General features: G+C 39.1%; 1 protein-coding gene and 1 long non-coding RNA gene across 2 annotated transcripts; one reads left to right on the forward strand and one right to left on the reverse strand.

Moving 5' to 3' along the window:
- Window positions 1-731: 731 nt before the first annotated feature.
- Window positions 732-25,009, forward strand: Zbtb41 (zinc finger and BTB domain containing 41). Its single transcript, XM_090341466.1, has 11 exons — window positions 732-817; window positions 1,465-2,702; window positions 7,817-8,024; window positions 9,303-9,372; window positions 10,891-11,038; window positions 12,797-12,926; window positions 14,086-14,181; window positions 15,655-15,761; window positions 17,439-17,544; window positions 19,204-19,292; window positions 23,664-25,009. Exons 2-11 carry the CDS (start codon window positions 1,583-1,585, stop codon window positions 24,317-24,319), a joined length of 2,730 nt encoding a protein of 909 aa, XP_090197592.1. The 5' UTR covers window positions 732-817; window positions 1,465-1,582; the 3' UTR covers window positions 24,320-25,009.
- Window positions 15,428-18,127, reverse strand: LOC150058588 (uncharacterized). The gene is made up of 4 exons (XR_016536894.1): window positions 18,029-18,127; window positions 17,453-17,521; window positions 17,325-17,366; window positions 15,428-15,733 (listed from the first exon to the last, which is right to left on the reverse strand). It is a non-coding gene; the product is annotated as an uncharacterized LOC150058588 (long non-coding RNA).
- Window positions 25,010-26,186: the final 1,177 nt, after the last annotated feature.

Here is a 26,186-nt window from a genome sequence, read left to right on the forward strand (position 1 = left end):
GCTCAGCTGGTCTCCGCCCGGCTCGGCCCGGCCCGGCTCGGCTCGGCTCGGCTCGGCTGGTCTCCGCCCGGCTCGGCTCGGCTCGGGTCGGCCCGGCTCGGCCCGGCTCGGCTCGGCTGGGCTCGGCTGGTCTCCGCCCGGCTCGGCTGGGCTGGGCTGGGCTGGGCCCGGCTCGGCTCGGCTCGGTTCGGCTCGGCCCGGCTCGGCTCGGCTCGGCTGGGCCGGGCCCGCCCCGCCTCCTCCGCCTCCCGCAGGGCGCTGCAGAGGACCGCGCGTCCCCGGCACACCCGTGGCTTCGAGACCCTCGTGTGCCGGAGCCCCGGCCCGCTGCCTCTCAGTCTCGTCGCAGCCACCGTCGCCATTTCTCCCGCCCTCCTCCTAGCACCTCGGCCTCCTCCACCCTGGACCACCGGGAAAACCAGGAGGCACGGATGCGAGGAGTAGCAAGGATTCCCCGGGAGAGAGGGAAACCGCGCATGCGTGAGGAAGACGCACACGTACACACGCACACGCATCTACACCCACGCGTGCGCGTCTTGGGTAGGGCTGCCAGAGCGCGCGACGGGTTCTCTGGAGGACACCCGCGCGCGCAGTACGCATGCGCCGGGTGTTTCTAAAGCGTCCGCGAGGCCGGCGGCGGCGCGCGCGGGTGACGTAGTTGGTTGCCGCGGGGGCGACGGGACTCCGTCAAAGGCTGGAGCGCCGGGGCGGGCGGTGAGGCGGGGCCGAACCCGGAAGTGGAGAGCGCCGGGGCGGGCGCGCCGGGAGCGGAGCTCGGCGGCCGGGAGCCAGCGGGGGAGCCCTGCCTGGGGCCCCGGTAATGGGCGCGAGGGCCGACTACCTGGGGAAGCTGGGCGGGAAAGGGTGGCGGGTCGGGGGCCGGAGAGCGCGGCGTCCGCCCGGCTGCGGCCTGGGGAGGCCGTGGCGCCGCCTTCGGGGCGCTGCTCGGGCCGGGCGCCCCTCCAGGGCCGCCCCCCGCCGGGGCCTGCGGTGCCGGGGCGTGCGGGGCGTCCCCGCCGAGCGCGCCTCGCCCGCCTTAGGAAGGCGTGTGTCCGGGGGGCCGCGGGCGTCCGGGCCGCCGGCGGCCTCATTGTCACAGTCCCAGCGCCCCCAGATCGCGGCCGCGGCCCCCCTCGAGATGCATGGCGCGCAGCCCTCCCTTCCCGTGTCGGTGTGGTCCCGCCCCGCCGGCTCCTCCGTGGGCCCACAGGGTGGGTGTGCTCACCGCTTCCTTTAGAATTATTCTTTTGTTGGCTGTCCTCCCCCTCCCACACACACACACACCCTTGGCCCTCCTTTTTCTCCGCCCTAAAAAATCTGAGCCACGAATGGGTGCGAGCTGGGGCTTTATCCTAATTTCCTTACACATTTAGAAAAGATGAGTTGACGAATGGGCCTTTGGTTCCCCACGATGATTGCTTGGTCCCGTGGAGTTATTTTGATGTGATTCTCACTCATTTGCAGACCATGAAACCGTCGGGCACGCCCCTCCAGCAGCTGTGGTCGAAGACAATCTAGCTGTCCTGCAGAAATCTCTTGAGACACTTATGAAGTTTTCTTGTTCGAGGATTGCTGTACTGCAATGAAGAAGAGGAGAAAGGTTGCTTCCAGTCTTGACGAGAAGATCCATCTGGGCTATCATAAAGAGTCTCCAGAGGGAAATGTCACAGTGCAGTGTGACCAAGTGACCTGTCCTTACTCCACGGAAAGACCAGCTCCTGAAGCTCTTCACCGTTACCAGGAGCTTCCTCCCTCTCCAGATCAGAGAACTCTGCTGAGTTCCTTGCAGTATAATAAGAATTTGTTGAAATATTTAAATGATGATAGGCAAAAGCAGCCGTCTTTCTGCGACTTACTTATCGTAGTAGAAGGGAAAGAATTTAGTGCCCATAAAGTAGTAGTTGCCGTTGGCAGTAGCTATTTTCATGCTTGCTTGAGCAAAAATCCCAGCACTGATGTTGTCACCCTGGATCACGTAACACATTCAGTGTTTCAGCATTTGCTTGAATTCCTTTACACATCCGAGTTTTTTGTGTACAAATATGAAATACCTCTTGTTTTAGAGGCTGCAAAGTTTCTGGATATTATCGATGCAGTTAAACTGCTAAATAATGAAAATGTTGCGGCTTTTCAGGCAGAACTAACAGAAAAGTCATCGCCAGAAGAGACACTAAATGAATTAACTGGAAGACTGTCAAATAACCATCAGTGCAAATTCTGTAGTAGACATTTTTGTTATAAAAAGTCTTTAGAGAATCATTTGACTAAAGCTCATAGGTCCCTTTTGTTAGGGAAGAAACATGGGTTAAAAATGCTGGAGAGAAGTTTTTCGGCAAGAAGGTCCAAAAGGAATCGTAAGTGTCCTGTGAAGTTTGATGACTCGAGTGAGGATGAACCAGAAAGTGCAGATGGGTCAGACAGTTTGAATCAAGAGAGCTTTGATAAGGAAAAGTCAGACAGAAACGATTCTGAGGATGCTGGAAGTGAATATAATGCTGAAGAAGATGAGCTAGAGGAGGAAATGTCTGATGAATACTCTGACATTGAAGAACAGAGTGACCGAGATCATGAGGCAGAAGAGGAACCCGAGGCAGGAGATTCTGTAGGAAACATTCATGAGGGGTTAACACCAGTAATCATTCAGAACAGTAACAAGAAAATATTGCAGTGTCCTAAGTGTGATAAGACATTTGACCGAATAGGTAAGAAAAGAAAGCTTTTTTATCTCTAATTACTCATTTTTCATGGATGTTTTAAAGGGGATAATTAAAAGCTAAATTTTGAAAGTAACTTTCAAAAAGAGCATTTAGAATGGAATATAAATTTGGCTTTTGGTACAAGTTTATTCTATTGTAAATTGTTGGAACCTCAGCAGTGCAGTGGAGTTTGTTTTGTTTTGTTTTGTTTTTGCCAGTCTTGGTCTTGAGCTCAGGGTCTGAACGCTGTCCTTGGACTTTCTCAAGGCTAGAGCTCTACCATTTGAGCCTCAGCAACACTTCCGGCTTTTTTCTATGTATGCGGTACCGAGGAATGGAACCTGGGTCTTCGTGCATGCTAAGCAAGCACTCTGCCACTAGGCCAAACTCCCAGCCCCTGTTGTTGTTTTTTATATGGTATTACCCTGTGTTTGCCCTTTTGTAGTTTTTATTTTAGTGCTCACACTAGATCTTGAACTCAGGGTCTGGGTGCTGTCTCTGAGCTTTTTTTTGCTCAAGGAGAGTGCTCTACCACTTAAGCCACAGTTACACTTTCTACTTTTTAGTGATTAATTGTAGATAAGAGTCTCGTGAACATCCCTAGCTGGGTTGGTTTCAAATCCTGAAGTAGGTAGGATTACAGACATGAGCCACCGGTGTCCAGCTTACTCTTCAGGTCCTAATAGATAATTAGTATTGTGTTTGGATGAAAGACACCTGAGTGTCAGTAAGTATATACAGTTTTGCTTCATACATCAATTTGTTTCAGAAGTGATAATTTTGTGCCATTATGAAAATGTAACTTGTCTAGTATTTTATTTTCATATGACAACATGTGAGTTATATATACATTCATGTTCCCAATATCCAGAAGCATCTACAATTGGAATATTTTAGGTTCTACATTAGACTAGTGAGTAAATCACTTTTACTCATTAGAAAAGAGTATGTTGGTATTCTGAAGTTTTGTCACTGCGTATTTAATTTTGAGATGTTTAAAATTTGCTAGTAAAATAATTCGGGGAAATACCTTGAATAAATTAATGTGTATTAATTTTAATTACAGTAGTAAGCTATTTACATATATATTGAGACTATGAAGATGAAATATTTACATATATAATGATAAAAGCCTAATCTGATCTAACTTACACAGTTTAAATTCAACCCCATATGTCTTGTATTGTTGATTACTTTTGTTATTGGTAAAAGTTGAAATTAGTTTTAAGGTATAGCTGCACTATGGTATTATAATAACTTCATTTTGTTTTTAAAATCATGCCTTTTTAGTATATTCTCTGAATTAGAATACACTGGACTATCCAGCTCAATAATTTTTAATACTTTTTACTCTGAGACTTTGTACAGAGATGAGTAAAATAACTTACTGAGTAACTCAGGCAGTTGGAAGAGCTTATATGTAAAAGAAACTTGTTAGAGTTGGGCTCCTTAAGTCTATTGTAAGAGCTGTCAGCAAATCTCTAAGGTACACTGAGAGAAATGCTTTTTTGATACCTGGGAGTGTTTTATCTTCTCAGTACATCTTCTGACTTTGTACTATTAGCATGTGCTTCCCTTCCTGTATTCTGCTTTTATCGACCTAATTTGACTTGGAGATGAGTGAGCAGGAGTCAGTTCAGAACATACAGTGCAGGTCCAGAGCATAGATCTCAAGCTATCCCATTGAACACTACACCTCTGACAGACTTTATGAGAGAAGAGGATTTGGGTCCCACTAAGATGGGGGACACTGGGCTTTAAAATTTATAGGGCCTATGTTAACTCTATCACATTCTGTAATTATACAAATCTGTTCATTTTACTTCACCCAGAAGTACTTTAGAGTACTTCTTTTAATGTTCCAGGAAGCTGGAGTTTTATTACACAAATCGGGAGAACACTGAGGAACATTAAGGTTCTGACCTACAACTAGAAAGGCAGCAAAGTGTCTTTTGGTAGTTGTGGAAATCAGTAGTTCACATTACAGGGTTGTTTCTAACCAATCTTCGGAATGCATTATACAGTATACTCTTTTACTTCTTTCCCTTATACAGATTAGGGCTTCTGATTTTCTCACTAGTTTTTCTCATCTCCATTACATAGTACGTCTGTCTGTCTTGTCTCCTGTTTTTCTCTATTTTCTAAAGATGAAAAACATGAGCTAAACTAATGTCAGAATGTCAGTTATTTACTGTGTGTGCTTTTGTTTCTTCCTAAGTAAAATGAAATATGCTAACAGTTCCTTCCTATGGAAGGGCATGAATAATACTAAGTGACAGAGAACCATTTAAGATACTACACAAAATTAAAGTGTTCAAGAAATTCACTGCTCTTTGCTATTCATTAATCAGACATACTTTTTGTGTCTAATCTGCCACACTCCTCTGTCCTTACAAATATTACCACTCAGTGAGTCCATGCAAAAAGCAATCATAGTGCAATATAGAGATGAATATGGAGACCTAAGGGAGACAGGGGAGGTTTCACAAAGCAAGTCTTTCTTGAGCTGAGTGTAGAAAGATAAAAGGAATTTCCAAGAATCATCATGCAGAAAGACGGTGAAAATGGTGGGTCAGGCTTGGCAAGTCATTGGCTTGCTTGTGTGCTATACAGAATAATTTAGATTTTATCCAGTGAAAACTTGTTCAGAGAAATTCACAAAGAAGATGACAGGCTGGGATTTATAGGCAGATTATATTGGCACCAGAGTGGAAAATGAAATTGGAAAGGGATGAGAAAACCAGGGAGATAGGAGGAGCTGTAGCAAAGGAGTAGACTCAGGACTACCTGGATGCTGAGATCTGGACCATGAGGGCACTTGAATGAAGGCAGAGTGTTAGGCTAAATGTAGACAAAGTAGATGGTGGTAGGTGGAATAAAAGAATATGTAGAATATGTATCATATAAATGTCCTGCCTTATCTCAAAATCAATTCAGTAACTACCTTTCAGCTCTTCTCATATCACAACTCATTCCTTTCATGGGATTTCTGGTAGATTCATTCTACCTCATTTTTAGAGGGGAGTTTTAACAATGATATAATTCTCAGTTCTGAGGTTAAATGCTTTAGTTACATCCTCAGTGTGTGCTGTGAATGGATTCAAGGCATGGTTTAAGGTTGATCAATAAGCTCCACGTCAGTATTTGAAAATAGTAATTTTTGCATAACCAATGTGAGGGAATGCAATCTGAAACACAGGTCATTCTTGTTCTTGGATCTGGGCATGCCCCTACATGCCCTTTGCACTGCTCCCTGGCTCTCCTGAGTCCTATTCTTCAGAAACCCAAATCTGTGGAGATAATAAACCCTGCAGTGCAAATGTACACAAATTTTGAAATAATAGCGTATAAGAGGTTTATTACTGTCCTACAGATCAGCTACTTAGGAGGTGGAGATCTAGGACCTCTATTCAGTGTCAGCCTGGCAAGAAAAGTCTCTTAAGACTCTTATCTCCAAGTAACCACCAGAAAACCGAACGTGGTATTGTGGCTCAAAGAGGAACAGTGCTAACCTTGAGCAAAAAAGCTTAGGACAGTGTACAGGGTGTGGGTTCAAGCTCCATGGGAAAAAACACTCCTAATTTGTATGCACTTTTTTCCCCTGTGGGTTTGTGTTGTATAATTTTAAAAAGAAAATGAAATGGTGAAAGCTTGCTTACTCATGGAAAACTTTTGTTAAAATTCTACATAGAGACTTCTGCACTTTATTGTCCAGTATTAGATCTGATCTCTTGCAGACAGTGGAAATGGTGAAAGTATTTATGTGCCTGTGGATATGGGAGGATGTCAAAGGCCTCTAGGTTCTAGGCAGTGGTAGATGGGAAAGCATAAGATATATCCAGATATGAATTTAAGATAATCCTATAGATCTACACTGACAGGTAATCCATATGTTAATAATTATAATGACTAAGACTTATTAGTACTAGAAGATATTTACATGCTTTATCAGTATAAGTTCATTTACTTCTTACAGTCCTATAATGCCAGTAATTTAGATATAGAGAGAAGAAATTATTGGCTTAATTAAGATCACATAGCTAGCCAGGGATTGTGTATGTTTTTGGCTATGTGCTTGGAAAAAAATACATAAACCATTATCTATATAGTCAGTTTTTAAATACTTAATAGACTTTTATCATGCTTTTGTTTTTCTTTATCTTTGATGATTTTTTTTTTTTTTTTTTTTTTTTTTTTTTGCCAGTCCTGGGCTTGAGCTCAGGGCCTGAGCACTTGGACTTTCTCAAGGCTAGAGCTCTGCCACTTGAGCCTCAGCACCACTTCTGGGTTTTTTTTTCTATGTATGTGGTACCGAGGAATTGAACCTGGGTCTTCGTGCATGCTAGGCAAGTACTCAACCTCTAGGCCAAACTCCCAGCCTCTTTATCTTTGATTTTTATCCTGCCTCATACCCTGATTTCTTTTCCTTGGCTTATATGATACACAGCATACATAATTAATGTATGGATGACATAGTAATACCTGCTTAAATTCAGTCCTATATAAGTAAATCTAAGAAATTGGTGAAACTATTTTATTCTGCCCCGCAATATAGAGATTTGTATTTTCAAAATGGTCTGAGAGAATTTTATTTGAAATAGAAATTAAACCAAAATGTATCTTTTAATTTCATTTACAGTTGCGTTTTCTTTTTGAAAACTCTTATTAGAATTATTTTTTATTATGTCTCTTGGAAATGCCTAATAGTATCTATTTTGAAGGTACTTAAGACTTAGAAATAGATTCAGATTGTAATGCAAAGGTTCTACAGTCTAGATGTTTATCAGTTTCATCTTCTTTGTGCTTCATACTAAACTGTAAAAGCCATTATGGACAGGTCTCTCAGATTTGTCTGCCAGGGCTGGCTTCAACCTGGTCCTCAGACCTAAGCCTCATGGCACCTGGCCAGCCTGCTTTTGAGGGGACGTTTTCTGTGAAGACTAAGCAGTAAGTAAGTCTTTGAGGTTAGTGCAAGTTGGCAATTTAGGTAAGGTTTTTCTTGCTTTGAATTTGGTATGTATAGTCACTTTACTAAATCATGATGTTTTATTCCATGGTCAGATTTTAATGTCAGTGTAGTAAATACACTGAATTTAATTTTGTTTTCTTTCTTTCTCTAGGGAAATATGAAAGCCACACCCGTGTACATACAGGTGAGAAGCCCTTTGAGTGTGATATCTGTCACCAACGCTATTCTACAAAGTCTAACCTTACCGTCCACAGAAAGAAGCACAGTAATGAAACCGAGTTCCATAAAAAGGAGCACAAGTGCCCTTATTGTAACAAACTCCATGCCAGCAAGAAGACTTTAGCCAAGCATGTCAAGAGGCAAGTAGTGGCTTGTTTCAAGTGCATTATGCCTTCTGATGGGGACAGGTAGCAATGAAGAATGTCTCTGGAATGCCCATTTGCAATTCTTTCATTTTCATTTTCTGAACTTTGTTGGTAGTGGTGGTGGTGGTAGTTGAGGGACTTGTACTCTGGGCCTGGGCATTTTCCCTGAGCTCTTCAGCTCAGGCTACTGCCCTGAGCCCTTAAGCCACAGTGCCACTTCCGGTTTCCTGGTAGTTAATTGGAGAGTCTCACAGACTTTACTGCCTGGGATGGCTTTGAACCGTGATCCTCAGATCTGAGCCTCCAGAATAGCTAGGATTACAGGCATGAGCCATCATGCCCATCCTCTTTCTTATTTTTTATTTTTTTGTCAGTAGTAGGGCTTGAACTCAGACCCCTGAGCACCCATTCTGGAATTTTTTTTTTTTTCTCAGAACTTGCATTCTATCATTTTCAGCCATAGCTCCACTTCCAGTTTTCAGGTAGTTAATTGGAGAGATAAGAGTCTCACAGAGAGTCTTGCCTGGGCTGGCTTCAAAGCACAATTCTTAGCTCTCAGCCTCCTGAGTAGCTAGGATTACAGGCATAAGCCACTGGTATCTGGCATTTTCTGAACTTTTTAACTTATAACTCTTGTAACTTACCTTGAGAAGGTTTTGATATTGAAACAATAATATGGTCTGTAAACATTGAATATAGAGCATTTTGGTTATCTGTTTTCTGTATTGGGTTTTGGCAAGTATGTCTTCAGAAATACATCATTTTAGACCTCTAGCAAATGTATTTTTTTTTTACAATTTAAGTTTCGTTATATTTTATAAAGATGTAAATGTTTATGAATATATATGTTATGAATAATATTAATACTAAATTTTCTGAAATCTGGAATTAATAAATTATCTTGCAGATACCTGTTGCTAAACTACTCTGTTGCAATTAACTTGCTAATTAGACTCCTGACTGCTTAAATGTGATTAGAATAATTGTATCTGCATACACATTTACATTTATCCAAATGATATTGATAACTATATTCTTAGCTCATCAGTGCCTGGTTTTTCTTTTTCTTTTTGTTTTGAGGCAGAGGTTCACTGTGTAGCCCAAGTTCTTCGTGAATTCACAACTGTCTTGCCTCAGCTTCTTAAGTGCTAGAGTTATAGTTGTGCCACCAAGCCCAGCTAACACCTGGATCTGGGAATCATTGTTAACAGATTCATATGGGCTATTGACAATACTACTTGTCTTAATAATCTTTTTCCTTTTCTCTAATAGATTTCATCCTGAAAATGCACAAGAATTTATTTCCATCAAGAAGACTAAGAGTGAAAGTTGGAAGTGTGATGTAAGTGTTTTTTATTTAGATTAGAAAGCCAAAGCGAATATAATGTTACTTAGGAGAAGAAACATAACTTAGTTTGTTTCACCTCTAGATTCTGTTATATAAATTTTTCTCTAATGTTTTGTGAGGGAGGCAGATTTAGAGGCTAGTTTATTTTTCAATAGGAAAAATTAGAAAGAATTTATAAATTTCTTTATTCTTCAAGCCCCTAATGTGGTTTTTTTCAATATTTAGGTTAATGTTCTTCATCATTTGTACCTTCTTTATTATAGTAATTTAAGTTAATGTTTTATTTTTACTTTATTTTCTAGTACTGAACATTGAACCAGAGCTTCATGCTTGCTAGTCAAGTGCTCTATCACTTGAGCTACAATCTAGTCCTCTTAGTTTTATTTACTTACCTACTTGGTACCCAGGTACCAGTTAGAACCCAGGTCCTTGTGCTTTTTAGGTGTAGGTATACTGTTACTTGAGCCACTCTGCCAGCCTTAAAGTTAACTATTATTCGGATTTACATAAAATAATGTCTTTCCCTTTGCTAAATTTCATTATCCTCTGGTATGATGTTGTTTGTAATTACACCTATTTTGTAATATCATTGTAAGAATTGAGCAAAATAATCTGTTTATCACTTAACATTGTGCCTGATTTATAATCTGTGTTTTTGTTACCGTAGCTTCTCTCTTATAGATTGTGGTATGTGTCACTTTCTTTAAAAACCACATTTTTTTTTTAAGTTGGACATTCATAGTTTTCTCACTTGTATTCCTAGTTACTCATGAGACTCAGGAGAATAGTGTGGTTCTAAGCCAACTCTGGGCAGAGAGCTACACAACTTTGATCTCCAAATCAGCAAAAAAAAAAAAAAAAAAAAAAAAGCTGGACTAGATGGAGGTTTTGCTCAAGTGGTAGACCGTCAGTGGTGTACTCGAAAGCTAAATGATTGTGAAGCTTTGAGTTCAAGCCCTCTTATTCTCTGTCCCCTCTACTCCCTGCTCCATAGAGTTTCATTTCTTTCTTCCAGCCAGTGATTTTTCTGTGATTTCTTATTCTTCTTCCTAACCAAATGTATAGCAACAATGATGCACACACAAAAAATGTTATTCCTGACATATAATTTGCGAATATACATTCCATGAATTTGGAAATTGCTATTTAGAACTGAGCTCGTAAGATTATTCTGTAGCTCTATATATAAGGAATTGTAATTCAGCTGCTATCTGCATCAATTAATACAAGTCTTGCATTATAGTTTGATTTTGATTTTCTGAAAATTATAATTTGGCAAGTTACAATTTTTTAATTTATTTTTGGCCAGTCCTGGGGCTTGAACTCAGGGCCTAAGCACTGTTCTTGGGCTTTCTTAAGGCCACAGCTCTACCACTTGAGTCACAGTGCCACTTCTGGCCTTTTCGGTGTATGTGTTGCCAAAGAATTGAACCCAGGGCTTTGTGCATGCTAGGCCTCATTGTGAATGTTGTACTTTAATTCAGTTTCTCTTTTACCTATTTTTCCACTTAGATTTGTAAGAAATCTTTTACTCGAAGACCACACTTGGAGGAGCATATGATTCTCCATTCTCAAGACAAACCTTTCAAGTGTACCTATTGTGAAGAACATTTCAAGTCTCGGTTTGCACGGTTGAAGCATCAGGAGAAGTTCCATCTGGGTGAGCAGACTATGTTTTGTTAAAGAAATCATAGCAATTATTTAGTCCATCATGCTAGAGAACCTACTACTATTAACCTTTACTTTTTCTTTTAAAAGTTGTTAATATTTTTTTTGCCAGTCCTAGGGCTTCAACTAAGAGCCTGAGCACTGTGCTTAGGCTTTCTCAGTGTTAGCGCTCTACCTACCACTTGAGCCTCAGCACCACTTCCGGCTTTTCTATGTATGTGGTGCCTAGGAATTAAACCAGGGTCTTCGTGCATGCTAGGCAAGCACTCTACCACTAGGCCAAACTTCTGGTCCCCAAAGTTAATGTTTTTAAAAGTGTTTCAGGTTGTCAACAATATTCACATCCTACCTTCATTGTGCATGTCATCCCTGCTACCCACACCTCCCACCACATGGGACATTGGTGGAAATGGAAATGCTTGTAGCTCTTGCTGGAATAATATTGCTAGAATTATTTGTGTGCAAGTTTTGTTTATTTTTTAAATGGATGAATGTGTTCAACTTCTTCAAGTAAATATCTAGGAGCTTAAAGACTATATTGGATGTATATTTTGTTTGTAAGAAGATGTCATGTTGTCTTTTCAAAACTGGCTGGACCCCTCTGCATTCCCACTAGCAGTGAATGACAGCACCTCTATCCTTTCCAACAACCATGTAGTATTGTGGCCCTTATAATATGGTCTAGTGGTATCACATTGTTTAATTGTGCATTTCCCTGATTGCATGTGATGGGGATCATCTTTTTGTGTACTTGTCATTTATATGTCTTCTGTGGTTTGGTGTCTTCTGTCTTCAGCCAGTTTTCTTAGCTTGTTGTTCATTGTGTTTTTGTTGAGTTTTTTTGAGAGTTCTTTGTATTTGTTGGGTCTGCTCAGAAGGAGAGCTATAGGTCATGTGATAGAGCCCCCACCTTGACCTAAAAAGCTAAGGAATGGTGTTTAGCCCTGAGTTCAGTTAGATCCTAAATTCTAGCCTGTTTAGAGAGTTAGTATGAAGACCTGAATGAGTATTAGTTTTAAGTTTGGTTTCATACATGAGAAGTTCAGAGAGACTTGACTGCATACAAAATTGAATGTGCAGTGTAGGAACAACCCTTTTTTCTTCCTTCCCACTCCCAAACCCACAAAACATAGGTTTTTTTTATTGTTGTTGTTGAAGGACCATAATAAGTAACTGAACCTTAAGAGAAGACTTTATTTATCTTTCTATCCAGCTGAATCCTTCAAATAAGTAGAGATAGTAATTCAGAAGAAGTTTTGTGAGTAGGATTCTGTTAAGTCAATGCTGTTATGAGACATCTGGCATCATTTTGTAAAATTAAACAGAAATATGCCACAAAATTTTCAGTTTGTACTGTTAACATCTTGTTATTAAACTTGTGGTTTAGAAATATCAGGAGTCCTCTTCCTATCCTTTCACAGTTTCTCTTTACCACTTTTTCACAGAAATTTAGTATGCAGTATTTTTTACTTTGTTTTCATCTGAAAGGAGAAATTGGTCATTTCAATTTATTTTGTGTCTTTTAGATGCCATGCCTTGTACTTGACCCTAGGGATGTGGCAGTGAGTGTCACCTGATATGCTGGAATCAGCAATCTAGGAGGGAACAGAAAAATAAACGATTTTAGTGTATTACAGTTTCTGCTTCTACTGCCACCAAGAGTGGTAGGCTTTACTTATGATACAGCTATTAAATTGAACTTAGTATGTACTTGCAAACTCTAAAGCATGTCATTCTTTTTTAATTTTAGGTCCTTTTCCATGTGACATTTGTGGCCGCCAGTTCAATGACACAGGGAATTTGAAACGTCATATCGAATGTACTCATGGTGGGAAGAGAAAATGGACTTGCTTTATTTGTGGCAAATCAGTGAGAGAAAGGTGAAATGATCTGAAAAACCCAGAAAAGTTTAGTGCTTTTACGTAGAATTATAAATATGGCCTGGGAGGGGTGGGACAGACTGAGTAATCCAGGAGACAAAATACTTGATATGCTTTGTTTAAAATGTCTGAAGAAGAAATTCCAAAAAATGTTATAGAAGTGATGTAGAATCAAGATTTGTAGGTTTTCTTGGTTGATTTTGCTTACGTATCACATTATCCTTTTCTGAAACTCCACTAAAAATACATTGAAGATAAGCCACAAAATAGTGAACATAGAATAGTGTTCAGGATGACCTGGGTCCTGAAACTTTGCAGCAGGTGAATCTGTGGTAACTCAGTTAGCAGATAGAAGAGAGACATATCCCAGAGTGGCATGCTGGAGGATGTCAAGAACCTCGTTTATATCACAGTATGGGAACTGGCGGTGTCGGGTACCACTGAACTCCAGCAAAGAGGGGGCACTGCAAGGAGCAGCCGAGGGAAGCAGGAAGTTCTGCTGACCACATGTGTCCTGGCTGCTGGATACCTGCCCCTATCAGCAGAGGATCACTGGACTGAATTTTATTATACTGTTATATTTGTTGAATGCTAGAAGTAGTGCCTTATCCCTGCCAAAATTTTGACTTTAGATATTTCTCCACAAGCAGCATATTGGAAAGCTGTTCCCTAAAACTATCCTGACAGAAACTTACTCCTAATGAGTAGTATTTCCAAATCACCTGCAGTGAAGCACAGAGTCAGCAAGGCCTACCATGTTCTTTCACTATCCCGTCTACCTATTAGTCTGAGCAATCATGAGCAAATAGTTGAATAAGACTGAGGAAAGATTTTATGATGGGAGATAGAGTGCAACACAACTAGGGGGAAAGGAATTTTAAGGAAGTTGGGTATTGTGGTACTGAAGTCGCAGCACTCAGGAGAGAGAAAGGATGATTAAGAGTTCAAGGCTAGCTTGGACCAGTAGTGAGTCCCTCAACCAAAAAAAAAAAAGAAAAATTAAAAAAATAAGCAAATCACTAACTTTTCTAAGTCAGTGTGATACAGGATGCACTAAATAGAGCAAGATTTTGAATGAAAATGATCCTTCAAGTAATAAATCAGAGATCCCAGAATGCCAACATTAGACAAACTTTATTTATTTATTTTCCTAACACAGAACTACTTTGAAAGAACACTTAAGAATCCACAGTGGAGAAAAGCCTCATCTTTGTAGTATTTGTGGGCAAAGCTTTCGTCATGGAAGCTCATACAGGTAAAAGCTATTTTTCCTTTGGGTTAAGTAAGATAAAGTTACATTTCTTTCTTATTTTAGTTCTGTTGTAATTGCTATAGTTAGTTAACTATTTTTTTTTTCTTGTGGTACTGTGGCTGACCTTGAACTTTAAATCCTCCTGCTTCTGCCTCCTATATGGCTGACATTATAGGCAGTCACCACTCTACCTGTCTTGCTCTAGTTGTTGTTTCAATTAAAACATTTGTTAGTCCATATGATAGGTAAAGTTGTATAGAAACCTTACTAAATTTATTTTTCCCTACAACATTTGAGGTTACCCATCCTACGTCTGGGTTTATTAAATGTTTATTCATTACCAAGTTTACTGAAGCTTCTATGGGATTGTCATTTCAATATTTTGTCTTGCATGTGTGAAAATTTATTAAAACTCTGGTGTTATGAACTTTTGGTGTATTTCTTCATTCTTATTTTTGCTTCTGGGTCAGAACCAGGACTTGAACTCAGGGCCTTCTGTCCTCAAATGGCCTTATTATCCAATGCTAGTGTGTGTGCTCTACTACTTGAACCTTACCACTGATGCACCTCTTCACTTTTTCTCCTTATCCTTTTATTTTTCCCCTTTCCTTTCCCTTTTCTTCTCTCCTTTCCTCTTTTCCTTTTTCTTTCCTTTTCCTTTCCTGTCTCTTCTGTCCTTGTCAGTCCTGTGCACTTTTTTTTCCTGGGCTGCTTTGAAACTGCTATCCTCAGATCTTAGCCTCTTGCGTAGATAGGCTTACAGGTGTGAGACACCAGAACCCAACTTTGTTCCTGGTTGTAGAAAAAAATACCTTTAGCATAAAAATATGGTAAGATTAAACACTCTAAATTTTCAAAAGTCTTTTCTGTCTTGTTGGCTGTTTGTTTTCTGACTGAATTGTCTACCATATTTTCAGTAAAAGAAAAGCTGATCTTCCTAAATTAATGGGTAACTTATTATAAAGTATGGCTACAGGTTTAATTTTTACTAATGCTGTCTAGAATTTTAATCTTAGGCTTTAATATTTACACTGCCATTTGTTGTTGACTGTTTTAGTTTAAACAGAATAATTAAACTTCAGATGTTGTCTAGTTCCAGTGTCATTTTACTCATTTTGGCTATTATAGAATGGCACTTGTTTTGGCAACTTTGATATTCGAACTTCGACATTTCTGGGATTTGACTGCTCAGTTATTTAACAATCCCAGGCATTTGGCAGAGTTAGCAAAGTAGATTTAATACATAAGATTTAAGTTGGAAGAACTCTCTTCCAGAAATGGTTTGAGCATGTGTAAATGGTGACTGCTGGGAGTACTGGGCTCAGCTGGTAAGGACTGGGAAATGCCCTGGAAGTCACAGAGACAAGGCAAACATGGGGTGGTTGAATAGAGAGCACAGTTTTCATGGCTTGCTCATTATCACGCATGTTCCTGCGGCTTCACCAGTTTCATCGTCTCCACTATCTTTCTTTGCAGACTTCACTTACGAGTACATCATGATGATAAAAGATATGAATGTGATGAATGCGGGAAGACATTCATTCGTCATGACCACCTTACAAAGCACAAAAAAATACATTCAGGTAAAAATGATTTGTTTCTATTTCCAAGGTAATTTCTATGAAGTACCCTTTGAGAGTACAGAACCGCATCCTGTTTACATTGGCTGCTATTTTAATAGTTCACGAAGTAAATCATCCTTTGTAACTCTGGCTCTAAAAGCTTTTCTGAGAAAGCATCTGAAAGGGAAATTTTGTAACATGTGTGCTGAATTTTTGATGTTCTATTCTCTATGAATCAGATTCTCAAATTTGCAATATCTCTGTGATGATGTGTGCAGGCATTGTTACTGATGCTTTCTTAAAAAGGGAAACCTCGTTCTCATTTTGATTAAAATTGAAAAAAATGAAATTTTGGTCTGAAGGCATATGACTGTAATAGAATGCTACCATGAGTTTCTGTTCTAGTGAGTTTTGCAGTCTTTACAAAAGAGCGCCATAATAATCCTGCCTAATTTCAGATCTTCATATACTAACATAATCTCTATATTTCAGAATTTGTCTCATGTTTTTCTCTCAGATTGATGTTCAGGAAGTGCTGGGAGGTGCGGGGCAGGGCATCCTTCTGCCATGTTCTCAGTAGTTTATCAGTGATGATGAAGTTCGTAAGCATAGATTCAGTATACAGTGGTGCTGACCCTGCTACGTAATCTCAGTGAGATAACTGAAGAAAGGGATCATAAAGGTTGAATGGATGTTGGTGGATTTATACATTTCTATTTCTAGGATTATTTTTCTAAATCTAGAGGGATTCTAGAAGTCATGTGCAGTTACAGTAATTGCATCTGGTTACAGATTGTGCGTGTGTGTGTGTGTGTGTGTGTGTGTTGGTATTGATGTTTGGACTTGGAACCTCATTCTCTTTACCATTTGAGCCACACCTCCACTTTTGACCTTTGGTGGGCTTTAAATCAGGGTCCTCAGATTTTAACTTCCTGAGTGCATAGGATGACAGGTATGAGCCATCAGTGCCCAATTTTTAAAAACCAGACCTTGCAAGTAGATGTAAGAATAGAATCATCTACTAGAATTTGCATTGTATTTCTATCTTGGCTTTGTACAAATGTAAGAATGTAGGAGGATCATTTTCAAATGTTCAAGTCCTTTTATAAACAGAAAGGTAGTGTCATTGTCACATAAAGGTTTTAGTATTCAGGCATATATTCCTAAAAGAATATTCTGAAATTTGACTTACTTTTTTTTTTTTTTTTTTTTTCTATTGCCAGTCCTGGGCTTGGGCTCAGGGCCTGAGCACTGTCCTTGGACTTTCTCAAGGCTAGAGCTCTACCACTTGAGCCTCAGCACCACTTCCAGCTTTTTTCAATGTACGTGGTACCGAGGAATCGAACCTGAGTCTTTGTGCATGCTAGGCAAGCACTCTACCACTAGGCCAAACTCCCGGCCCTTGACTTACTTTTTTCTTGAACTCAGACCTATTGAAAGGTAAGGCTTGAAGTCTGTAGCCATAGGATGCTGATTTCTTTTTTTCTCCATGGGGGAAAATAGGATACACCCATGAGATAAACCTAAGAGTCTTTGAGGAATCACACTTAAGTAAGAAATACAAAGGAAATAACCAGATCTTACCTGCTCTTTTCACCATGTCATCTTAGTGTTTGGTCTTTATTTCTGGAGAAAAGCAAAATAAAACTAAAATGCAAATGCATATTCTGATGAAGAGCTCTGGGTCTTTATTTCTAGGTGAAAAGGCTCACCAATGTGAAGAGTGTGGAAAGTGCTTTGGTCGTAGAGATCATCTCACCGTTCATTACAAAAGTGTGCACCTTGGAGAGAAAGTGTGGCAAAAGTGAGTAAGCATGCACAACTCATCATCATTGCCAGAATAGCTAATTTGAGAAAAGTTATAACTGTTTTATTTGTCTTGCTTAATTGGGGATAGGCTAATTGGCTCTTTTTCTTTAGTTTACCCAACTTCTCAACAGTCCTAAATGCATTGAATGCAGTGTATTTCCCCCCTACACCTTTCCTGTTTTTTCTCAATCCTAAGGCCAGGAGGTTTTAGATTTACTTAAGTGCTATGTGTTTCAAAAGTGCCTTGATCCTCACAAATTTTGAATTTGAGATTAACTTGAAAATACTTCAAAGATACCTGTGTTGTTTACTGAGTCTAACTTAGGGCAATTTACAGGGGTTTGGGTTTTGTTCCCCCCCCCCTCCCTACCCCCAGTACTCAAGTTTGAACTCAGGGCTTTGTGTTAGGGAAGATAGATGTTCTTGTAACTCCCAACACTTTGGCTTTAGTTGTTTTTTACCCGATTAGGGTCTTGTACCTGTGCCTTATCTGTGTTGAGGTCTTAATGATTCTTCTCCTGAGTAGCTAGGATTTCAGGTGTTGATCACGTGTTTGGCCCCAATCTCAGTTTTTTTGATGCCTGCAGGTTTTGAGATTGCTTCAGTTTCTCTGTTTCTTTTATTCAGTTTAATTTATATAAAATGAAATTCCGTCTTTTTAGTGTGTAGTTCTGTGAGTCGTGTGCTTATCAAAATCATCAAAACAGAGAATAATTCCATCACTACAAAATTTCTGCTGTTTCTTTACAGCCAGCCATTCTTTTTCCCTTTAGACCACACTAATCTATTTTAGTTCATGTAATTTTTCCTGCATATAATTAATAGCTAAAAAGAACACAATAGTGCAAAACCTAGATACCTGAGGCCATATAGGATGAGGCTCAAGTGAAAGGATCTCCAGGATATGGAACAACAGCTGTATCTTATGTGATTGTTGTTCTTAATGTACTATGTTATTTCTCTTCTCTTTTGTTACTCTTTGGTTAATCTCATATTGTTACAATATCTGACTTTGTTAGCTGGCATATTGTATGTAAGTTTATTTATTTGAAATAGGAAAGGGAAGGAGAGAAAACAAGGATTGGGAGGGGGGTAAGGGGTGGGAAATAGGGACAAAAACATGAGAAGGGGTATCAGTGTGTGAGAAGTAATACAGCTGTAACCCCTCCATACATTACAATAAATTTTTTTTAATTTAAAAAAAGAATACAAGTGAGTAATTTAAAGCAGTTTTCAAGATCTCCTTTATAGACTTATTTTGAGGAAGAACCAATATTTCAATATCATCCATGTTCCTTGAGACCTCTGTGCTTTCTGAATGCACAGTTGCTTGTGGTTTCTTTATTTTTGCTAGTACCAGGTTTGACCTCAGGGCCTCGCACTCTCTCTTGCCTCGCTTGCTCATGGCTGGTGCTCTACCAGAACCATGTCTCCAGTCTAGGATTTTGCTGGTTAATTAAATCCTGAACTATTATGCTTGTGCTACTCTTAAGTTTAGTCTTCTATGTCTCAGCCTTCTGGGCAGCTAGGATTATAGATATGAACCCCAGCCCTGGCTAAACATGTTTTGTTTCGTACAGTTATAAAATTATAACTGATTTTCGTTTTTTTCTCGGCATTACAAGGAAAGAACTCAAACTTCTCTATTTTCTAGATATAAAGCAACATTTCATCAATGCGATGTTTGTAAGAAAATTTTTAAAGGGAAATCAAGCCTGGAAATGCATTTTCGGACACATTCAGGTAAAACTTAATGAACAATTTACACACGAAGCCTATTATGTGTATATATAATTGCTTTGCTTTACATTCAGTTTTTGTTCTGGAAGGGAAAAATTGATTTCATAAATGTCGTAATGGGAAGTAACTGCATTTGGGCAACTTAACTAAGAAGGAATTGGCAGTAAGGAATTTTTAACTGATGGAGTGCCATTGCTAAAAACAAAATTGTACTCTTCCAAAAGAAAAGGTTGTAATTTAGGGGTACATACATACGAGTATAAAAATGAAACTATGTCAATGCTATCTTTCATATCAGTTATAAATGAAAACTTATTAGGAGTGCTACTTGAAAGTCAGTGAACTTAAGGGAAGTTAATATGACACTATTAGTAATTTACATGTACAGAACTATTTATTGTAAAAGAATCGTACGGTACTGTCAGAAAAGTTGCATTAACGTTTTTGAAAACCTTCATTTATGGTAACTGATTTTTGGCCACTGACAGCATAGAACTGTCCATTTCTTACTTCATTGGAATCAGAGACCAGCTTCTTTGCCCTTTGAGAGTTGAGGAAATGAATTCTAGTATTCAACAACATGGAATGAGGGAGAAACAGTATCAAGTGCAGGTCAGGTAATACATAGTGGGGTAGGGCAGACCAGATTGGCCATTGTAGACACTTACCTCTGCTGCCATAGCAGGAGACCACCCTCAGACACTGTACAAAGTAATGTGATTCTTGTACAAAGCTGTAAAGACAGGCAGTGAACTGCATTTGTTTTATACCTTGTAGTTTTCCAGGGTATAAATGACCAGCAGGATTCTTAGACAAAGACATATCATTTCTGCTCTAAGATCCAGTGACCATGTTTCTTAGTCCTTCTCTGAAATGTATAGATTCACATTCAATTTATTTTTATTTTATTTTTATTTTTGCCAGTTGTGGGGCTTGAACTTGGCCAGAGTACTGTCCTTGGGCTTTCTCAAGGCTAGAGCTCTACCACTTGAGCCACAGCCCCACTTCCAGCTTTTTTCTATGTGTGTGGTATTGAGGACTCAAATCTGAACCTTTGTGCATGCTAGGCAAGCACTCTACCACTAGGCCAAACTCATAGATCCTCACAGACTCAATTTTATCAGTGTATTTTGTGTACTTCACAATAACCACTGCATATATCTTAGGCAAGATGTCAGCTTTCTAGATTTCCATCTAGTGAAAGAGATGTGGGTAGGTGCCTTTATCCAGGAAGCAGAGTGGCTAAATGTATTTTTTTCCCCTTTTTGGCACTCCTGGGGCTTGAGCTTAGTGCTTAGACACTGTTCTTGGGCTTTCCCAAAGCTAATGCTTTACCTCTTGAGCCGCAGCACCACTTCTGGCTTTTTTCTGTGTACGTGGTACTGAGAAATCAAACGCAGGGCTTCGTGCATGCTAGGCAATACTGTAGTGTTAGGCCATGCTTCCAGCTGGTACTAAATGTATTAATCAAAGAAAACTGCAAAAGTTAGATACAGAGTAAAATTAAGTAGCTATTTTATAGCATGTTTATTTAAGAAACAGTCCATCTTTGTCTTCACAGCAGTGTGCCTTTGGCGACTACAGTTTTGTTCTCTATATTTGTTTCCTGTAGTTAGCCTTATTTTAGCATATTATTGGCTTTTGTAATCCTCTTTAGATTTTTCTCTTCTGTGAATATATCCTTACTTCATGAAGGGTACAGTGAGTAGATAAACTTAATTTTGCAAGTCCATACATTTAAGCAATACTTTAAATAATAAATGTAGTCAGTTCATAGCCTTTGGCTTGCAAAAAAAAAAATACATGATCTCAAGTATTTGTTGATGGGGCCGGGAGTTTGGCCTAGTAGTTAAAGTGCTTGCCTAGCATGCATGAAGACCCGGGTTCGATTCCTCGGTACCACATACATAGAAAAAAGCCGGCAGTGGTGCTGAGGCTCAAGTGGTAGAGCTCTAGCCTTGAGAAAGTCCAAGGACAGTGCTCAGGCCCTGAGCTCAAGCCCAGGACTGGCAAAAAAAAAAAAAAAGAGTCTCAAGTATTTGTTGAACGGAAGTATCCACCTTATTTTCCTATTACTACCTTCTAATCTCTATTTTAAGCTACACAGAGAAATTTGTTGGAAAGTTTATAAGATTTTCTTCAATTGGCTTATTATCATCTATGAATTTTGCTTGTGTAATTCTCAGAGTAATATCTATATTTTAGTAGTTTTCCCTCCCTCATCCCTTCCTCCCTTCTTTCTTTCTCCTGGAGCTTGAACTCTGGGCCTAGGTGTTGTTCATGAGCTCTTCAGCTCAAGGCTAGAGCCCTACCCCTGGAGCCACAGCATCACTTTCTCCCTTTTCTAGTGATTAGTTGGAGATAAGAATCTCAGGTTCTTTGGTGCCTGGGTTGGCTTTGAACCACAATTCTCAGATCTCAACCTTCTGAGTAGCTAGACAGGAGCCACTGTGCCCGGCCCTCAGTTTTCTTATTGAAGCATAATGCGTTAGTTAAAATTGATGTAAAGTTGACAGTGTAGTACTGGATTTTAGTTTTGCTGACTTTATTAATGAATAACTCAGTGAAGTTTTTCTATGACTGTCTCAGGGTAGCCACCATTCACATAGACACAGCAAATGACCAAGGCTCCAGAAGCACCCTCCACAGCCCCTCCTCGTCTGTAACCACCTTGCACAGATGATGACTACGTAAACTTAGATCACTTCTGTTGCTTAACATCATCAGAACTTCAGATAGATGCAGTCCCATAGTATTCATTGAGCAGGAGGAGGGGACATTTGGCTTTTTTCACTCAATAATAGTATGTCTGATTCTACTGTGGCGATATTTTAATTTTGCCATATGAATACACTGTACTTTACCCACGCACTTGACAGACTCTGATTTGTATTTATGAGCTACTGCTCTGAGTAAAGCTGCTGTTCATGTTCTTGTCCATGTCTTTCCATGCACACAGATTACTTTGTCTTTCATTATCTTTACAGTATTGAATCATCCAAATCACCAGTATTCCTTATGTCTTCACTAAACTGTTTTAGATTCTTTTCTTAGTGATTTCTTATGGTTATATATCTTCCATATCTTTCATTACATTTATGCATATGCATTTCATGTTTTTCATGCTTTTAACAATCTGACCTGCATTTTAATGTTCATTCCTATTTTTGCCATAGAAATGAGGTTACATTTGCATACTGACTTGTCCAGTGATATTGCTAATACTTATTATTCTGATAGTTTTAATTTTCTAAACATACCCCACTAGATCATCTATGAATGACAATTTTTTTCTCCCCAGCCTGTTTTTTTTTTTTTTTAAAGTGAAGTATATATTGCTTTGCTTACATTTCCAGTAGTGTACAAATAGAAATACTTGAGAGTGGATATCCTTGTTTCAGTCTCAAAATGAAAGGGAAAGCTTTTAATACTTTGTATTTCCATTTAGAGTGCTTTTCATGAATAGATGTTGAATTTTATCATATATGTTCTGCATTTTATTGAATTATCATATATGTATATGCATATATATTATACACACACACACACACACACACACAAGTGTTGTTGCTATTGAGGTTTGAACTCGCTTTACTCAGTTTGCTTGCACTTCTGACACTACCACTTGAGCCATCCCTGTAACCCTGCTTTTTTGCTAGTTTTTCTGGAGATGGAGTCTTGCAGATTTTCTACCCAAGCTGCCTTCAGACAGATCCTACATATTCCTGAGTAGGTAGGATTACAATCATGAGCTACAGGCATCCAGCCATATTTTAGAAATTGTAATAATATGGTCAGTTCCATTGATGTTTGAATATTAAAGTTTGCATCTCCAAAATAAATGAAGATTGATTCCTAATGTATCCCATTCATCCTGTCATGTTCTGTCAGGATTCTGTTCACCTCCAAGCTGGTTAATAAAAGGGGTATCTAGAATTAAACTGATAATATGTCTGTCTGTCTGTCTATCCATCTATCAATCCATCCATCCACCTATCTATCTATCTACTTTATTTTTGCCAGTCCTGGGGCTTGAGCTCAGGGCCTGAGCACTGTCCTTGGGCTTTCTCAAGGCTATACTTCTATACTTTGAGCCATAGCACCACTTTCGGCTTTTTCTATATATGTGGTTACTAAGGAATCCAACCCTGGTCTTTATGCATGCTATGCAAGCACTCTTACCACTAGGTCAAACTCTTGGTCCACTAAACTGATATCTTTTTATTTTGAACTCATTCTCTTTATGAGTTTACTGTCTCCATTTTGTAATAGCATAAGATGTTTTTCCTCTTAGTAAGTTTGCATGTGTAAATTTTGCTGCTTAAATTAACAAGTAGGTATATTTTACATTAAATTTCATTTTTGTTCATTTAGGTGAAAAACCATACAAGTGTCAAATTTGCAATCAGTCTTTTAGAATTAAGAAAACTTTAACCAAACACCTGGTAATTCACTCTGATGCCCGACCTTTCAATTGTCAGCACTGTAATGCAACATTTAAGCGGAAAGACAAGCTGAAATACCATATCGACCATGTTCATGGGATAAAATCTCCCGATGATCCACTCGGGACTTCTGAGGAAAAGCTGGTGTCCTTGCCTGTAGAGTACTCCTCTGATGATAAAATCTTTCAGACAGAAACCAAACAGTATCTAGACCAGCCCAAAGCTTATCAATCAGAAGCCAAGACCCTGCTACAGAATGTATCTGCCGAAGTGTGTGTTCCCGTTACCTTGGTTCCGGTGCAGGTGCCTGACGCTCCCAGTGACATGGTGCAGCACACTACCACACTTCCGCCATCCTCCCATGAGATCCTACCACCCCAAACACAATCCACTGATTACCCACGTGCAGCCGACTTAGCTTTTCTGGAAAAGTACACTCTGACTCCTCAACCGGCAAATCTAGTTCATCCTGTCCGGCCTGAACAAATGCTTGATCCTAGAGAGCAGTCTTACCTGGGAACATTACTGGGCCTTGATAACACAGCTGCTGTCCAGAACATCTCCAGTGGGGATCATCACTCCTGAGGGAAACATTCCTCAGACTTTCTGATCGAACATGGAAGGGTAGCTAGAGCTGGTGGCATTTGAATTCATGAGCTGCTGCTGTTTTCACTTTCTCTAAGTTTCTCAAGTCCTCGGTTTCAAATCAAATCAAGAAAACCATGTTTCTGTTGATTGACCATGACGCTATTTGGACACATTTTGGCATAGCATTTAATGTAAACTTTTTTGTATTTTTAAAGATTAGTGTTCATTTTAATGGATTCTGAAACCTTTCAGAATTTTTTAGTTGCTAACATTATGGGGACAATTTTTTTAATCAGTCTAGATTTTTATTCTTTAGTCCCATCCCTCTTTTCTCCCTTTCTTTTCTTATAAACAAGTTTAAGGATGTGTAGCCTTTAAAAGGAAGTTGATAATCATAATTCTTTCTTACCTTAAGGTTTATTATTATTTTATCCAAACTTTTAAAATATCAATTAAGGTTTTGAATATATGAGAAAATCTTGGATGTCTCTGTGTTGTCTTGCTACCTACCCATAATTTTAGTTTATCATTAATTGGATTTCTGACATATGCCGGGCCAAAAGCTAATTAATGAATGTTAAGTGAAATTTAATATTGAAATGACTATCCAGATAATCTGGTTTTATGTATATTCCAGTTATTATAAATAACAAATACAAACATAGGTAATCATTAAATTACCAGGTTGAACATGAGTTAAAAATATGTGCGCTTTTAACTAGATATCTTCAAGGTAAATTCACCTTTGTCATTAGCAATATCATAGCATCTGTCTTCTTGTTATCAAGGAAGGGACAGTTACTAACTCAAGATTCTACTTCGTGTTTCATTTACTTTGGCTAACTGAAAGTTGGAGACAGAACCTAGATATTTCATGTAGGATTGTCAGAAAAGGCACTGAACATATTTCAGCATGTTCATGCTGAATTTCATGTTGTCTTAATTGAATGGAACTTGTGTACAGATTACATACAATCCAGATCTTTATTTTTTTGCTTTCATACAAGCCTGATGTCTGTAATTATCTTTGTTTCTTATTTTTGTAGGAGACAAAAGTTGGGGACTTGGTGAAAGGGATTAAGTAATTACAGCAAAAACCTCACTGTTTTTAAGTTTGAGGAAAAACTCATAAAATGTCTTTATAAAGATGTGCACTTTCCAATTTTCCAAGTCAATTTAAACTAGGATATTTTCCTAGTGAGATTGCTTAAGAGTTAGATTAGGCAGGGTGCAGGGTCGATTTATTGTTAACATGCCATTTGTATGTAAACTACTGGAAAAATAACAGTTTTAAAAGTTTTCTAATTCAGTTTTGTTTACACTCCTAATTGCTTTAAGCACTTTGTGTGCGTGTGTGTGTGTGTGTGTGTGTGTGTGTGTGTGTGTGTGTGTGTTTTGTGTGTAAGTAAACTAAAGTCTGGCCTGGCCCATGTGAAAAAAAAAAAAACACAAACTAATAAGCTTTTAGTGAAGTTTAACCAGTTAGCAGTGGAGGAAACAGTTTGCTGAAGCACTTAAGAAGAAAAAAATGAAGGTACTTTATAGGAACATTTGCTGTATTGTTGATGATTACATGAAATAATAACGTGGGTAACTGAGGCTGTTAACCAAAGTAACTCTTATAAATAACAAAACCAACCAGAGTTTTGCCTCATTATTAAGGTTTGGTTGTAATTATCTTAGGACCAGTAGACATAATGAATGAGTTATTTGTGAATTTTAAAGCATTCTTACTTTATGTGGAAATGCTATATCTGGGTACTTACACAATTGAGCTTGACTATGAGTGGTACTGTAAGTCTTATTGGTCTTTCAAATTGACTGTTGCGATATTTATCATAAAGACTGGCAAGATTATAGTAAG

The sequence above is a fragment of the Megascapheus bottae genome, chromosome 10 (genome assembly GCF_031878675.1).
Source record: "Megascapheus bottae isolate mThoBot1 chromosome 10, mThoBot2.hap1, whole genome shotgun sequence".
NCBI lineage: Eukaryota > Metazoa > Chordata > Mammalia > Rodentia > Geomyidae > Megascapheus > Megascapheus bottae.